This window comes from Physeter macrocephalus, chromosome 7 (genome assembly GCF_002837175.3).
Source record: "Physeter macrocephalus isolate SW-GA chromosome 7, ASM283717v5, whole genome shotgun sequence".
Classification (NCBI taxonomy): Eukaryota; Metazoa; Chordata; class Mammalia; order Artiodactyla; family Physeteridae; genus Physeter; species Physeter macrocephalus.
The window spans coordinates 92,359,851-92,377,929 of NC_041220.1; the positions used below are offsets into that span (position 1 = coordinate 92,359,851).

The window sequence follows — 18,079 nt, forward strand, 5'->3', positions numbered from 1 at the left end:
GAAGCCCGCACTCCGCAACGAAGAGTAGCCCCCGCTTGCCGCAACTAGAGAGGGCCCATGTGCAGCAATGAAGACCCAACACAGACAAAAAAAAAAAAAGAATTCATATATGAAATAGGAACTTTGAAAGTCACAAGATAGTACCATTCTACTTTAGAAATGAGCACTAGGAAATCAACAAGCGCTCATTTGCACTAATGCTAAATTATGTTTAGTTGATCCCTATTTCTCATGTTCTCAAGGAACCAACCACACAGACAGCCACATATGTCCTTGACCAATTCTAAACAGAGGAAAAATACACCTCTAAACACCGGTGATTCAAAGAATTCAGAGCTCAAATAAAGTAACAGTGAGAAAAGATAACCATGCAGGTGTCAAGCAGTGTTTTTGCTATTTAGATCATGAAGATAGTACCCATCTCTTGGCTTATTTAGGATTACAGTAAATCAGTATAAAAACATAATTTTGAAAGCATTCTGGAGATCTAAAATAAACTAGAAGAGGAAGATAGAAAAACAGGAATAAATGTTGTCTGCGCTTTAAAAATACTAAATGCATCAAAACTTCCAGTGATGAATGACTAAACGTAATTTCTTCCTGATATGGGAATAATTCCTGATACCTACCTTTTGACAGAAAAGACTAAATTTTTTCTTCACATTCAATTTATATTTTCTTGAACACTAGTTCTGCACACAGTATTAAAAAGAAATCTTGGTGAAAAGAAAATCTATCACAGTGGCTATACCACTAAAAGAAGATGACGCAGAATAAAAAAAAATAAAATTTACTGTTTATTTCACAAAGAAAATTAAGTGGTCCAACACATCTTCGATCATCATCTGTGTCCTTTCTGACAAGAGAACATACAAAATAATGGCAAGCTAGATCATGAGTCTAGCTCAGGGTCAAGTTTTTCTACTTTAATGACCATCTCTGGAGCTAAAGCAGCAGTGCCAGCTTGCTGGTTCTCTGCTTCCGACTCAGACAATACTTCTTCCTTTATTTTTACAGGCTTATTACTGGCTTCCTCCTCTTCATCTGAAGACTCATCAAGCTCCCATTCATCGTCTATGTCCATTTCAAACACTCTCACATGACGGAGATTCGAGCTTAACTAAAGAAAAGGCCAAATAAAGAACTTTTTTAATGGCTTAACTAATACATTATATATAAAAAATTAGAAATCAGAAATCTGAAAAAAAGTGGTTTTATAGGAAAGTTATTTTCCCATCAATTTACAACAAAATCACTAAACTCAGCTTTCATTTTGTATAAAAGGATCTCCACATACAATTTCAAGATTACTAAAATCTAAAATTGTTATTAATTACTTAATAAGCTTTCTCAGAACAAGAGAACTAAATAGCTAAGGCCACTACATGCTCATAGTCAATAAAAGCTTGACATCACTAAATGTTTGAACTGAGAGGACATACAGATCCTGTTGCTTCTGTTACTCTTTGCAACAATTTAATACTTACCACACAGGACACTTTGCGAAAACCATTCCCAGCAACATACTGTGCTTTCATACTTTCCAGTAATCTCCAGTGCTTCTCAAAGTGCATGGTACGGGTGGGAATAGCACTACGCTGCTCATCTAGCCTAGAGAGGGAAGAAAACCAACCCAGGAGTGAAATGGGGCTGTTCTCCCTGGTTTACTAGGGGTGGTATCAGGGTTTGATTTCTACCAGTATTGCCATTTCCAATATAATTCTACCAGCTACTGTATAAAAAAGCTGTGATACTATATTCTGTGAAAAAAAGTGCATTTCCAAATAGGCAGAATACCTTTTTAAGGCAGAAACCTTAGTAAGGTTTTTGATTCACTTTCAAGGTAAGCAAATGGACTCATTTTAAAAATTAGAGATCTGCTTATTTAAATCTCAATCTAAAGCCATCTCTTGGAACTGACCTTGAACCTCTCTGTGGCTACTGAGGTCCTAATTCTGAAAGGAAAATACTAAAGGCATATCTAAAATAATTCTACTACAAACTGGGGTTCATGTTATCCTTGAAAACAGAAGTTCCATTCTCCACACCAAATAATTCCCCACCTTGTTCCAGCAAATAATTCTTGACAGAAGAGCTGTTGAAGCCAGTATTTTTTCATTAAAAAAATAGGAGCATTTCTGCTCAGCTGACTTTATTTATCTATCATACCTAAAGAAGCAGAATGTACAATATACATTAAAAAAACATTTAACTGTTCTATCAGAAAGACAAGCTTACTTATGTAAGTTACCTTGTAGAGTAAGACCCAGTGAATTGATATTCTGCAGAATCTTCACTGTTATATACTAAAGACAACGGCAACTGGACCAAGAGTCTATCTCTTCCTTCACGTCCTACAGTGTCTTTAAGAACTACTGTGACAGTTTCATCATCATAAAACTGTGCATCTAAACAACTGTAGGTGCTAGAATTAAAATAAGTTTTGTTATATCAAAGATGTTATCATGACTGAGAAAATACTGTATATATAACATTATACTGGTACCAAGCAGAAAACTGACAATGAAAATATCAAGTGACATTCTATACAGTCACATTTAAAATATATCAGTTTACACTACAGTCACAGTTACCTGTTGTACTGATTATTCACAAATATAACTAGGCCCGGAAAATAGATAATCATGAAAAAAGAAAAACCTGTGAACTTGGTTCACAGCTCCAGAAAACTCTTGACATCAATGGTCAGGCCTTAAGCCTGTGGAGATTCCATGAATGACCCCATGTATATACGTGTGTGTGTGTGTGTGTGTGTGTGTGTGTGTGTGTGTGTGTATATACATATATAAATATATATAATAAACAGAGTTTACTAGAATGAAAAGTAAAAATAAGATTTACATATGAAAAGACACAACTTCAAAGATATTATCATAAAGAACTTCGTTTATGTAAGGAAAAGAGCAAGAAAAAGGTTGTTTTAGGATTAGTGTCAGTTCTTTCTCTTGCAAACGCCTCAGGATGACATAAAGTATTGTTACCCTTTGTGCCCTAAGAAAATCCCACCCCAGTGAGAAGGATACCACCTCACACCTCTGCTGGTCATAAGAAGACCTTCAGCCATCTGCCCCCTGGAACCACATTACTTTCTTAGTGGACAAGGAGCTCAGAAGTATTACTTGTAGCAAAGCACACTATAAAAATTCATAAGTTAGATAGCTAGTGGGAAGCTGCCGCATAGCACAGGGAGATCACCTCTGTGCTTTATGACCACCTAGAGGGGTGGGATAGGGAGGGTGGGAGGGAGGGTGACGCAAGAGGGAAGAGATATGGGAACATATGTATATGTATAACTGATTCACTTTGTTGTAAAGCAGAAACTAACACACCATTGTAAAACAGTTATACTCCAATAAAGATGTTAAAAGAAAAAAAAAAAAATTCCTGCAGGCCAGTAAGGCTCCTTTCACTGTAAGTCAAATCATCCTCTAAGTATAAAATACATAACCAACCCAGCACCCTAAGCTGCAAATGACGAAGGCCTTCTAAGAATATCATCACTGTAACTGAGTCTAACCATATTCCTATAATTGTATTTATTATATATACATCTCACTCAAACAAGATTCAAGATTTACCTTCTTCTCACTTTTTCAGTTGTGGCATATGTGAAGCTCCCAAATTTAACAGCAATTAGTCCATTACTTACAGATCTTCAAGAAAGAAAGGGGGTGGGGGAAGAGACTTTGTAGAACAACTTGGATAGGCAATAATCTATATATGCTTGAAAGAACATGATTGTTAGTACATTTACCTAATCACCAAACCCCAGACCAAAATACTATTACACTCACTCGAGAATACTGATAACTGATTTAAACCCCTGACAGATAAAACTAACATCAAAATTACAACTTAGTTTAAAATCTTATAGTCACCAAAGTAGCAAGATTCCTTATAAAATAAGGATGTTTGGGACAACCAAATTATTTCTCTCGGGCTACATCCTGGTTTCAAAAAATTTCCCTCAGGTTTAGATTTAAAATCATTTAAGATCCTAGTGACATCCTGAATATGATTTATTTTCAGAACTTTTATTTGCATTCTCAAAAGAAGTCTCTATATGCAAGGCTTCTTGTTTAATGAAAGGCATACTTAACCTGAGGTAAAAATCCTTTCTATAAGGAAGCCAAAATATAATTTTGCACTTCCACAAGTTGATGAGATATAATCCTGACTATTCTGTTGTTATATTTTTCCTAACCCTAAAACTATCCTACACGTAACAGCTATACACCAAATACAAAATTAAATAATCTAGAATTAGAAGGGATCACATAGCTTCCTAATTGGGCATTACCACCTTAAAAATGTGAAAACGAAGACCAGACAGTTAAGTTAGCAAGCCTAAAGTCATAAGGCAGCTTAACTAAAACCTGAAATGCAGGGAAGGGAAGTGGTATGTTTTATGATTAAAAATAATAAATCTTATCTCCTTGGTTCAAACTTCAGATTAATACTTACTGGGAAATATCAGTATGTCTCCTTAAGATGCACATTTTATAAAGTGAATCTTCTAAAATAGTAAAAAGAAGATAATGCAGATTTGAGGTTTTATTATTCCACCTAAGGAAAAAAATTAATGTCAAAACTTGATTATTTAGCTACCAATGCATAGAACAAAACTGTATTATTCACATGAGATAGGGGAGAGACACTTACAGAAAAGGGAATTTGAACAATCTACGTGTGGAGTCCTCACTAAAACAAAAGAAAAAAAAAAGTATGAAAAATTTTAATTGGCTGCTGAATTATATCACCCAGAAAGGTAAACAGAATTACCTTCTAGCATCTCTATATAATGGAATACATATTGCTTGATTCATCGATTTTCCAATTACATCCTAAATAAGATTTAAAAATATAATTAAAGCATGTACATACACAAAAATAAATACTCCACAGAAAGTGACTGATCGTCACTGTTTAAGTCTAGTGCAAAATCATCTATATCACCAACCTTCATGCAAGAAACTTTAATGACAGTCATGGCAGTAAGGAAGAGAGAAAGTTCTGAGCTGAAAAGGACCCTGGAGATAAGTGATGGCAGGTTAGAAACCACCTCTTCTAGTCCCAATGCATCAATCATCCATCATTCAGTAGTTAACAGACGCATCAGCTCTGTAACTACGACCATTTATAATAAGTTTGTTCCGGGCACAAATAAAATACTAAAGGATGTCAACATGTTCAATAACCATGTATTTATTTTTTAATTTATGTAAGAAAGCAACAATAAGAGGAAATATTAGAGTGAACCATATGAAACTGCCATTTTTGTTAGTCAAAAATAGTTGAGGGCTTCCCTGGTGGCGCAGTGGTTGAAAGTCCGCCTGCCGATGCAAGGGACACGGGTTCATGCCCCTGCGCGTCCGGAGCCTGTGCTCCGCAGCGGGAGAGGCCACAACAGTGAGAGGCCCGCGTACCACAAAAAAAAAAAAAAAAGAAAAAAAAAAAGTTGAATATCAGCATTTTAATATGGTTCATCTTAATAACTACGATCATTTACATAAGTGAGCCACATATTGCAGATATTCTTGCTCCTACACAAAAACATGCATTTCTTTCAAACTTACTGCTGGCTTTTGCAAGCACTGATCAATAATGTTCTCCATCCGCCTTTTCACAAAATGCAATGATTTTCGAGGATAATAAGGAAACAGCAAAGGACTTTCTGGTTTGAAACAAAAACAAAAAATAAAAAGCTATAACAAACCAGATAACTAGCAGAAACTAATCTACTGCTAGAGCCAGCCCACACAGCTTATCTGATGGTGGAATTCTCCCTGGCCACTTCATTATACCTTGGGGTGCGACCTCACTAAAAATGACCGTGGCCTTCTGCCTTGCATCATCCCCTGCTGCCAGTCCACGGAAAACCACCACACTTACTACAAGCTGAGTCCTAGCAGCTTATTATTCTATATTTTGTTTTTCCCACCAAAATCCAACAGTACGCTTCTGTTGGCTACAAGAAGAAAGGGATGATTTGGGAACCATAAGACATATAATGAAATAAGTTCATTTTTCTCTCTTCTTTTCCACAATGGTATAACAACAGCACTTTTGGAAGAGTGTGATAGTGAAAACAAAAACAGGAGGCAAGAAACTGGTGCTATGAAAATAAGCTCTTTACTTTTGAAAAGACTACTTTATCAGTAGAAAGTAATATATAATTTGTCATTTAGTGACACCAAGTATGCTAGGTTCTTTTTATACCTGTTATTTCTATTGTTTACAACAGCTGTATATATTAAGCATCATACTCTTTATTTTACTGATTAAAAAAAGAAAAAAAATGAGGCTTCGGAGGTGTAGGCAATTGCCCAGTGTGAGAATGACTAGGAAGCTAGACTCTGAATCAAACCCAGGTCCAACTCCCAAGCCCACCCTCTTCCACTGTGCTCTGCAGGCCTCCCTCACAGCACCTCATGTCCCAGCTATGCTGGATAAAAGGAGCTTTAATCGTGTTAACATTTTAAGCTCCCAACAGGTGACAGATGCTGTGGTATCATAGAGAGATATTTGGTCTTTGTCCCCAGTTCCTGGCCCAGAGCTCCTTAAAACTCTTGGAATTTCCTGAGTGATAAGGATGACAGGAGAATACTCTGTTTTTTTTTTTTTCTTGCGGTACGCGGGCCTCTCACTGTTGTGGCCTCTCCCGTTGCGGAGCACAGGCTCCGGACGCGCAGGCCCAGCGGCCATGGCTCACGGGACCAGACGCTCCACGGCAGGTGGGATCCTCCTGGACCGGGGCACGAACCCGTGTCCCCTGCATCGGCAGGCGGACTCTCAACCACTGCGCCACCAGGGAAGCCCCAACTCTGTTTTAATGAGGCCCTTAGATAGCTTCAGGATGGGGGCTGGTCTCCATAAAGACCAAGCCTTGATTAGAAGCTTGGAACTTTCAGCCCCTTCCCTCGACCTGCAGGTAGGGGAGAGAAGCTAGCGTTGAGTCTCGTCACCAATGGCCCCTAACCCCTACATAATGAAAACTCCATAAAGCCCCTAAATGACAGAGCAGAGGGCCTCTGGGTCAATGCATGCATTAAGGTGCTCGGAGGGCAATGCGCCTGGAGAAGGGATGGAAGCTCCATGCCCCTCCCCATACCTTGCCCCATGCATCTCTTCCATTTGGCTATTCCAGAGTTGTATCCTTTATAATAAACTGGAAGATGTAAGTTAAGTGTTTCTGAGTTTTGTGAGCCATTTTAGCAAATTATTAAAACTGAAGCATGGGAAGCCCCAACTTTGTAGCCAAGTGGAACAGAAATGTGGGTAACCTGGGGACCCAGTACTTGTGACTGAACTCTGAAGTGGGGGTAGTCTTGTGGGACTAAGCCCTAACCCTGTGGAGTCTGGTGGTAACTCTGCAGAGTTAGTGTCAGAATCGAACTGTAGGACACCCAGGTGGTGTCAAAATTGGTCTCAGGAGGGAAAAAAGCCTCTCATTTTGGTGTCGGAAGTGTTTTGAGTAAAAACAGCTCAGATGCATACTGCCTGCTTATATGCTATGTGCCAGGCTCTATCCTAAGTGCTTCATATAGATTAATTTGTTTCATCTCCACAACAGCTTTTTGAGGGAGGAGCTCTGATCACCCTCACTTTACAGAAGAGAAAGCTGGGGCACAAAGAGGTCAGGCAATGTGCCCTCAGCCCCACACCAGGGAGTGGCAGAGTAGGACATCAGCCCAGGCAGCCCGACTTCCAGCACACTGACCTCTACCCACGTAACAACACCGACTCTCTCACATCCCCTGGGAAGCTACGTGCGCTAAGCATTTAGCACTTGATTTTTGCAAAGTGCTAGGAAGAAGTTTCATTAAAGGTTTCTTAATAGCTCCATAATGACAGTCGGTATTACTTCATACTAGACTAAGAAACTGGGAGATTAATGAGCTTTTCCAAAGTCACATACTAGCAAACTCTTTGGCATTTAAGAGATGGAGTTAATCTGAAGTTAAACATGAGACCTGTAACTAAGATTACACCTTTCTCTTCAGCCACAGAAGAGGTGGGGAGAAAAAAGGGTAGAACCTGTGTTTAGCCCAAAGTCCCCAGGATGGATATTAGCCCAACAGTGACAGGGTCCAGCTGCCACCGCTGCTGGTACACTGCCATCAGCCCTCCCCAGGCATCCTTACTTACTCCTTGGACATCCTAATTAAATACGGTAAATGAGCTGAGTCAGCTATACTTTTATTTTCCCTCCATTCAATAGCTAACTTACGTCAATACATCTCTCTCAATTGATCTTAAGACTCTCAAGCAATGTAAAATACGTCCTGCTCTGAAAAAGAATTTGGGCTTGTAGGGTTAAATCAAAACAGCAGTAAGCAAAGTTCTGGGCCTGAGATTTCTCTGCCTCCCCCTACTCACTCACTCATTCAGATACCCAGCAACCACACAGAGCAGAGGTCACTACTAAGTCCAGTTAAAAACTCAGGCTCTCAAGTTAGCAGAATCCTAGCTCTATTGCTTACCACCTTGTATCATCTTGGGGCCTTCTCTAACCTTCAGTTTCCTCACTAGTAAAATGAAGATAACAAGTACCTTCCTCATAGGTTCTTGTGAAGATTAAAGGAGGTAATATATGTATGTGGCTATTACCCCAAGGATCTAAGAAATAGCTAAACTGTGGTCAGATTATTCTTTGACAAAGCAAAGAAACAGATGCTTTAAAAATCTTTTCATCTAAGATGGAGACGTTTCGACATATTTAATGGTTGCTATTTTGTGTTGCATTCCCAGTAATGTTGGCTAAATAAAGTTTTACCAAATCAACATCCTAGAGAATGAAAGGCATAACAAGTAAATAAAAAAAAAAATACAACCTCAGAAAAATACAGTGATGCATCATTATAGGAGTTAAAAGCATTATATGCTCTTAAAAGCTAATAAATTGGAACTGGCAAAATAGACTTCTCTGACTGATAGGCTCTACAGTTTTCTTCCCAATATCCTATTTTTTATACATTTTTTTTATAACAGACAATACTTAAGCAATCTTACTACATCACAGTTAATATCAGAGTGTTTTTGAACATGGTAATGTCATATACTGTTATTATTTTACTGTTTCTATAATCAAATAAAATGGACACAAAATATAAATCTAAAGAACTTAGATAAGTATTCAGCAAGTACACTTGCTGATGTACTGGTCTCAAATAAATATAAACATGGCCAAAATCCATGTTGGTTCATGAAATACCTTTAAGGTGGCTGCTGTTTTGAAGAAAGTCATACCACTGGTTCCCTTCTGTGTTAGGGGGTGACACAAGATCATCATCTTCGTCTTTCAAGTACTAGAAGTACAGAATTAGAAATTTAAGTTTTGTAAACCAAAGCATTAGGCTCCAAAATTGTTTATATTTAACACTATTCTACTTATTTTGTTTTACTGCCAAGTCCTCTGAAAGTGCATTATTCTGTGAGATGACCAAAATTTGCTAAATGCCAAGCAACTGAACTGCAAACATTAGAATGCTGTAGATTTAGAGACTATAAATTGAGTTTAAATTTCATGTTCTATTTTCAGTAAGCACATTTTAAACTTACATATGTAAGTTTATAAATTAATTTGAAAAGTATCAACTGTCAGTCTAATCTATGGCAGTAGTCCTCAAAGTGTGATCCATGCAACTCTGAGAGTCTTCAAGATGCTTTCAGAGATCCATGAGGTCATTACTATTTTTATAATAGTATCAAGATATTATTTGCCCTTTTCACTGTAATGACATCTGCCCTGATAGTCAAAAGCACAGGTGGAGAAAACTGCTGGCACTGTCACCAAGAATCATAGTGGCCCCAAACCATACTAGAAGTCACTATATTCCTTTTTGCCACATACAGTTTCACTAATCTCTAATGAGACTATTAAAATCATTAATTTCATTAAATCTCAACAAAATCTTTTTAATATTCTGAGTGACAGAATTGGGAAGTATAAATAAAGCACTTTTGCTGCCTACCAAAGTATGACAGTTATCATGAGGGAAAGCATTTATGAAAATGTAGTTGTGAGTCAGGCCAGGCACTTCTTTGTTATTAATGGAATTCCATTTTCACTCAAAAGGACGACTGGCAGACAAACTATGATTATTCATTCTTGGGTATTTGGCGGATATGTTCTTGAAAATAAAGAAAGTGATCCTGTCACTTTAAGCAAAACAACTGACAGTATTTATTACCAATGATAAAATTTAAACATTCAAGCAAAAATTAAAATTTTTGAAAAATCTGTATCTGCCACTATGTGCTTGCTAACCTCACAGTAGTTAAACATTGTCTGATGAGATTAGTAATGACATTAAGAAAATCTGACTTTTGGATACTGTATGAAGAAAAGTGTCAGCATATGGAAGATTGTTGTAATTCAGCGAATCAGTATTTTCCAAATGACCAATACATGATATGGCAAAATCACATGCACAGCGTAAAAGATCCATCCAAAGTACAAGGTAGATGAATGAATTTTAATGAATCAGAATATGACAAGTCCACTGATGCAATTTAGATTCCATACTGAAACTAACCTAAGATACTACCACTTGTCAGGATCTGGTGTAGTATCAAAGAATATTCACAGTTATCTAAAAAGCTATTAAAATACGTTACCCTTTCCAACTACACACCAGTGTGAAACCAACCTTTCTTAAACAAAACAACACATCACAATAGATCGAATGCAGAAGCAGATATGAGAATATAGCTGTCTTGTCTTAAGCCAGACATCAAGGAGATTTGCAAACATATAAAACAATGACATTCTTCACTTAATTTTGTTTTGTGAAGTATAGTTACTTTTCGTTAAAAATATTTATATCAACATGTAACGGAAAGTGGGTTTGTTCTTTTTAAATGAATTAAGAGATAAATAATTCTTTATTCTGTTTAGTTTCTAATACCTAATAATATCTACTATTGATAGATACAGTACACATAAAAGCTCTCCGGAGTCTTCAATAATTTTAATGTACAAGGGTTCTGAGATGAAAAAGTTTAAAGCTACTCTTTGGTGATTTTACTAAAAGGGCAGGGTTACTATATAATTTGGCATTATATTACTTTCAAAAAGTTTTGTATAATAAAGACTAACACTGCTAAAGTTTTAAAAATAAAAAAATTAGTAACTAGATTCAATCCAGAGCCCATACCTGACCAACTTTTTCAACGTTAAAATATTTTCCTTTTCGATTATAAAGATCTGGAGCCTAGAAAGAATAAATATAGTTTAATTCTTAAGTCAACTCACTGAGGAAAAAAAAATCTTATATATTTAAACCAAAAACTCTATTGTTTAAGAAAGCTGTCAGTGGCAGTTACTCTTTTATATGTAGTAACACACACATACAAAGTTCAATTTATATGCTTTAAATAAATAAATACTGCCATTAATTAGCTCAATAGTTTAAAAAGCATACATAATTGCTTAGAACTTCAATTAAATTGGATTAAATTTGATTACTTCTTACCATTATCCCGATTTATTGTGATTATTTTTTAAAAAGCACTATAGAAATACCAATTTCCTACCTCATTGAAATGTTCAGTAAGAAATTCAGCAACAAAGGTGATGTCTTTTTGAGTCATCTATCAAAACCAAAAGGAACAAAAAGAAAACAAGATAAGAGAAAGCTTGTCAATAAAATTCTATGTAATAATAAATGTGACTTTTCTACTATCTATTAAAAGTTATGGGACAAAATAAGCAAAGTTCCTTCAAAGAAAATGTCAACAGAAATTCTGATTATGCAACTCTGAAAATATGAAATCCTAGGGCTCTGAGAAGCATGTAATTAAGTATTTTAAACCCATTTTCCAATCAGCGATGCCAATAGCTACAGAACTCTTTATGGCCTAAGGCTGTTTATTATTTTATGCTTAATGCTAAGACTATGTGTGTAGAGTCCCTCCTTTGGGAGTAGGGGACTGTCAGTCCAGATAAATAACCTCAATGTGAGTTAAGGGCTGCAACCCAAGAGCGCTTCAGTGTTGGCCCTCTGCTTCTTTCAATGACCCTGCCTTCTCCCTATCCCGGTTCTTCAGCCCTCAAAAAATTACACATTGAGGGCTCTCCCAACAATAACATGTTTCCCCAAATAAAGCTAAGAGTGATATCAGAGAAACAGCTAAGGTGAACGTCTCTGGTTTGCAAGGCCAGTCATCCACAGCACAAAAGATCTACTTTGTATAAAAGCTGTGATCCTTTACTCATCGGGCCACCAAGGCTAATCTTAATGCTCTCCATTTTTTCAGACTCAAAATTACCTAATCTATCTGAATCAGACAGTTTGGGCAGGGGTGAGGATGAGCGAGCTGCAGAAACCAAGTGGGAATTTTGCCTTATTCTGTAAGATTTTTCTAGAAGAAGGTTCCATTGCTACTTGTCACAATACTTAGAGTCAGAAAGAAACTGGTGTTTGCCAGACCTCAACATAGGTACTAATACCTAAGTACTAGCTTTCCAAGGAAAATAAAAATGCATTTAACATTTTAGGAAGTTAAAGTAAGGAATCCAAACACCCTATGTTATACAGATTACAAAATCTTATACAAACATGAAAACAATAAACTTAGACAGCCATAATAAAGGTGTTCTGTGAGATAAAAAAAATATCAAACACACAAATTAAAAAAAAAAAGGCTTACTAGGATCTGTCTTGTGTCTACAGCCTAACATCTTGTTAACTAATAACTGCATAAAACTACCAAGATGACCAGCAAAGCTGAGCTAACCAGGGCAATATTAACATATTAGGAAGGGGGCGGAGTCAAGATGGCATACTAGGAGGATGCAGAATTTCTGTCTCCGCACAAGCAGGGCACCTACCAGGCACAGTGGGGGACCATGGACACCTAAGGGGACGAGAGGAACCCCCAGCGACCAGGTAGAATGTGGGGCATGGGGGGAGTGAGGGGGGAGGAGAAGTGGAGGTGGGACGGGACTGGCGCCCATGAGGGGCGCCTGGGGGAGCGGAAGGGATCCCACGCCCGAAGGGGGAAATTGTGGGACCACCGGGAGGGCAGAGGATCAAAAGGGAGTGTGGCCAGGTTTCCCCTGCCCACTTGGGCCCCCGGGAGCCTGCTGATCCCAGGCCTGATCCTCTGCCCACCGAGGCCCCCTCCGGCATCAGGTCCTGAGGGAGGAGGAGGGAGGGAGGGGGAGCAAAAGGCTAGACCTCTGGGACCGGCACGCCTGAGGGGTGGCTGGGGGAAGGGAGGAGTTCCTACAGCCAGAGGGACCCTCCCAGGGTTAGGGGTCCAGCAGTGACAGGGGAGACCCTGGGGAGATAGTGGGGGAGGGGTGCAAAGGAACAGAAGGGAATGTGGCCAGCACCTTCCCTGTCCATTTAGGCACTGGGGAGGGCTCCCGGGCCTAATCCTCTGCCCTCAGAGCCTCCCTCCTGCGGCGCAGAACACAAGCCCCACCCCTACACCCCCACCCAGGGCGCAGAACACAAGCCCCGCCCCTACACCCCCACCCAGGGCCCCACCTCCACACTCGGAGATCCCCTCTGAGAACCCCTCCAACTGCGTTGAGCTTAAACCCCACCCACACTCCCCCACCCAGGGCCACGCCTCCACACTACGGAACTCCAGCCTGAAGGCCCTCCTTTGGAGATGCTGCCTCTCCCCTTCCGGGCACAGGTTCTAAGCAGAGGCCCCGCCCCACGCTCAAACCCACCTAGGCTCCACCCCACCTTAAACCCCACCCCTAAGTTCCACCCCCACCTAAACTCTGCCCCCATAGCCAAGGCGTTTTTTTTTTTTTCTTTTTTCCTCTTTTAGACTGGGGTTCTGTTTTACCTTTTTGATTCATTTATATTTTATTTTTTTCAAATAAATCTTTTACTTTTCTAATTTTACTTTATTATTTATACTTCATTATTGTTCTGCTCCTTTTGGCTTGTTCCCTCCTTGTTGCAGTTGTTTCAATTATACTTTTATTTTTCCTAATATATTTTTTATCTTTCTAATTTTATTTTGCTTTTTATTCCTTGTTATTATATTGCTCCTTGTTTTATTTTTGTTTTTTTTGTCACGCCACACAGCTTGCGGGATCTTGCTTCCCGGGCCAGAGATCGGGCCCGAGCTCCTATCGTGGGAGCTCCTAGTCCAAACCGCTAGACTAACAGAACCTCAGACCCCAGGGAATATTCATCGGAGTGAGGTCTCCCAGAGGTCCTCATACCAGCACCAAGAGCTGGCTCTATCCAACTGCCTGCAAACTCTAGTGCTGGAGGCCTCAGGCCAAACATCCAGGGCCTTTTCTGACTCTGTGGGTCCTGAGCATTGGCCCCACCCACCGCCCAAACCTTTCCCTTGTTTAGTCCCTGCCCTCCACAGCCAAGGCCTTGCCCACCCTTTTTTTTTCTTTTCCCTCCTCCTCTTTTTTACTATTGTGGTACTGATGTACCTTCCGGTTGTTGATTCATCTATATTTTTATTTTTATATTCTTCCTAACATATCTGTTAGTTTACTAGTCTTAATTTTATTTTTTACTTTTTTTTTCTTGCTGCCCCAGGCAGCTTGAAGGATTTTGGTTCACGAGCCCAGGGTCAGGCCAAAGCTCCTGAGGTGGGAGCTCTGAGTCCCAACCACTGGACTAACAGAGAACCTCAGACCCCAGGGAATATTCATAGGAGTGCAATCTCATGGAGTTCATCTCAGCACCAAGACCCAGCTCTACCCAATAGCCTACAAACCCCAATGTTGGAAGCCTCAGGCCAAACAACCAGTAAGACAGGAACACATTCCCACCCATCAAAAAAAAATAAAATAAATAAGCTGACAAAAAAATGTCACACATGAAGGAGCAAGGTACACACCTACAAGACCAAATAAATGAAGATGAAATAGGCAACCTACCTGAAGAAGAATTCAGAGCAATGAGAGTAAAGATAATCCAAAATCTCAGAAACAGAATGGAAAAAATACAACAAACATTCAACAAGGATCTAGAAAAACTAAACAGCAAACAGTGATGAACAACACAATAAATGAAATTAAAAGTACTCAAGAAGGAATCAATAGCAGAATAGCTGAGGCAGAAAAACGGATACGTGAGCTGGAAGATAAAATGGTAGAAATAACTGCCAGGGAGCAGAATAAAGAAAAAAGAATGAAAAGAATTGAGGACAGTCTCAGAGACCTCTGGGACAACATTAAACGCACCAACATTTGAATCATAGGGGTCCCAGAAGAAGAAGAGACAAGAAAGGGTCTGAGAAAATATTTGAAAAGATCATAGTCAAAAGCTTCCCTAATGTGGGAAAGGAAATAGTCAATCAAGTCCAGGAAGTGCACAGAGTCCCATACAGGATAAACCCAAACGCTAAGAGAATTCAGCACCACCAAACCAGCTTTACAACAAATGCTAAAGGAACTTCTCTAAGCGGGAAACACAAGAGAAAAAAAAAACCCACAAAAAAGTCCTCAAATCAATTAAGAAAATGGTAATAGGAACATACATATCAATAATCACCTTGAATCTAAATGGATTAAATGCTCCAACCAAAAGACACAGACTGACTGAATGGATACAAAAGCAAGACTCTTATATATGCTGTCTACAAGAGACCCACTTCAGACCTAGGGACACATACAAACTGAAAGTGAGGGGATGGAAAACGGTATTCCATGCAAATGGAAATCACAAGAAAGGTGGAGCAGCAATACTCATATCAGATAAAATAGACTTTAAAATAAAGAATGTTACAAGAGACAAGGAATGACACTACATAATGATCAGGGGATCAACCCAAGAAGAAAACATAACAATTATAAATATTTCTGCACCCAACACAGGAGCACCTCAACACATAAGGTAAATGACAACAGCCATAAAAGCAGAAATCGACAGTAACAAAATAATAGTGGGGGACTTTAACACCCCACTTACACCAATAGACAGATCATCCAGACAGAAAATAAATAAGGAAACACAAGCTTTAAATGAAACAACAGACCAGATAGACTTAATTGATATTTTTAGGACATTCCACCAGAAAGCAGAAGAATACACTTTCTTCTCAAGTGCACACAGAACGTTCTCCAGAATAGATCACATTTAGGGTCACAAATCAAACCTTGGAAAATTTAAGAAAACTAAAATTGTATCAAGCATCTTTTCCAACCACAACACTATGAGATTAGAAATCAATTACAGGAAAAAAACAGTAAAAAAACACAAATACTTGGAGGCTAAACAGTATGCTGAAGAAACCAAAGAAGAAATAAAAAAAATACCTAGAAACAAATGACAACGAAAACATGACGAGCCAGAAACTAGGGGACGCAGCAAAAGCAGCTCCAACAGGGAAGTTCATAGCTATTCAAGATCACCTCAAGAAACAAGAAAAATCTCAAATAAACAATCTAACCTTACACCTAAAGCAAGTAGAAAAAGAACAAAGAAAACCCAAAATTAGAAGGAAAGAAATCATAAATCAGAGCAGATATAAATGAAATAGAAACAAAGAAAACAATAGCAAAGATCAATAAAACTAAAAGAACACTCTTTGAGATATAAACAAAATTGATAAACCTTTAGCCAGACTCATCAAGAAAAACAGGGAGAAGACGCAAATCAATAAAATTAGAAATGAAAAAGGAGAGATTACAACTGACACGGCAGAAATACAAAAGATCGTAAGAGACTACTACAAGCAACTATATGCCAACAAAACAGACAACCTGAAAGAAATGGACAAATTCTTGGAAAAGTACAACCTTCCAAGATTGAACCAGGAAGAATTAGAAAATATAAACAGACCAATCACAGGTAATGAAATTGAAACTGTAATTGAAAATCTTCCAACCAACAAAAGTCCAGGACCAGATGGCTTCACAGCTGAATTCTATCAAACATTCAGAGGATAGTTAACACCTATTCTTCTCAAACTCTTCCAAAAAATTGCAGAGGGAGGAACACTCCAAAACTCGTTCTATGAGGCCACCATCACCCTGATACCAAAACCAGACAAGGATATCATAAAAAAAGAAAATTATAGACCAATACCACTGATGAACACAGACGCAAAGATCCTGAACAAAATACTAGCAAACAGAATCCAACAACACATTAAAAGGATCATACACCATGATCAAGTGGGATTTATCCCAGGGATACAAGGATTCTTCAATATACACAAATCAATCAATGTGATACACCACATTAACAAGTTAAGGAATAAAAACCAAATGATCATCTCAACAGATGCAGAAAAAGCTTTTGACAAAATTCAACACCAATTTATGATAAAAACTCTCCAGAAAATGGGCATAGAGGGAACCTACGTCAACATAATAAAGCCCATATATGACAACCCACAGCAAGCATCATACTCAATGGTGAAAAACTGAAAGCATTTCCACTAGGATCAGGACCAAGACAAGGATGTCCACTCTTTCCACTCTTATTCAACATTGTTTTGGAAGTCCTAGCCACAGCAGTCAGAGAAGAAAAAGAAATAAGAGGAATACAAATTGGAAAAGAAGAAATAAACCTGTCATTATTTGCCGATAACAAGATACTATACATAGAAAATCCTACAGATGCCACTAGAAAACTACTAGAACTAATCAATGAATTTGGTAAGACTGCAAGATACAAAATTAATGCACAGAAATCTCTGGCATTCCTATATACTAACAATGAAAAAATCAGAAACAGAAATGAAGGAAACAATCCCATTTACCATCGCAACAAAAAGAATAAAATACCTAGGAATAAACCTACCTAAGAAGGCAAAAGACCTGTACTCAGAAAACTATAAAACACTGTTGAAAGAAATCAAAGATAACATAAACAGATGGAGAGATATACCATGTTCCTGGATTGGAAGAATCAATACTGTAAAAATGACTATACTAACCAAAGCAATCTACAGGTTCAGTGCAATCCCTATCAAATTACCAATGGCATTTTTCACAGAACTAGAATAAAAAATTTTACAATTTGTATGGAAACAAAAAAGACCCCGAATAGCCAAAGCAATCTTGAGAAAGAAAAACAGAGTTGGAGGAATCAGGCTCCCTGACTTCAGACTA

At 38.3% G+C, this 18,079-nt stretch overlaps 1 protein-coding gene across 2 annotated transcripts in view; it reads right to left on the bottom strand.

Moving 5' to 3' along the window:
* Positions 1–778: 778 nt before the first annotated feature.
* The window catches only part of ANAPC4 (anaphase promoting complex subunit 4), a 41,014-nt gene continuing 23,713 nt past the window's right edge, over positions 779–18,079 (bottom strand). The window contains exons 19-29 of one of the 2 annotated variants that reach the window (XM_024119311.3): positions 11,560–11,616; positions 11,181–11,237; positions 9,236–9,329; positions 5,598–5,695; positions 4,804–4,865; positions 4,684–4,722; positions 4,486–4,587; positions 3,600–3,674; positions 2,252–2,425; positions 1,488–1,611; positions 781–1,120 (exon numbers count right to left, since the gene is read on the bottom strand). In XM_024119311.3, coding sequence (XP_023975079.1) covers positions 893–1,120; positions 1,488–1,611; positions 2,252–2,425; positions 3,600–3,674; positions 4,486–4,587; positions 4,684–4,722; positions 4,804–4,865; positions 5,598–5,695; positions 9,236–9,329; positions 11,181–11,237; positions 11,560–11,616 — 1,110 coding nt within the window. In that variant the 3' untranslated portion in view covers positions 781–892. Of the gene's footprint in view, positions 1,121–1,487; positions 1,612–2,251; positions 2,426–3,599; positions 3,675–4,485; positions 4,588–4,683; positions 4,723–4,803; positions 4,866–5,597; positions 5,696–9,235; positions 9,330–11,180; positions 11,238–11,559; positions 11,617–18,079 lie in introns of both variants that reach the window. The other variant, XM_024119314.3, reaches the window with a different exon arrangement.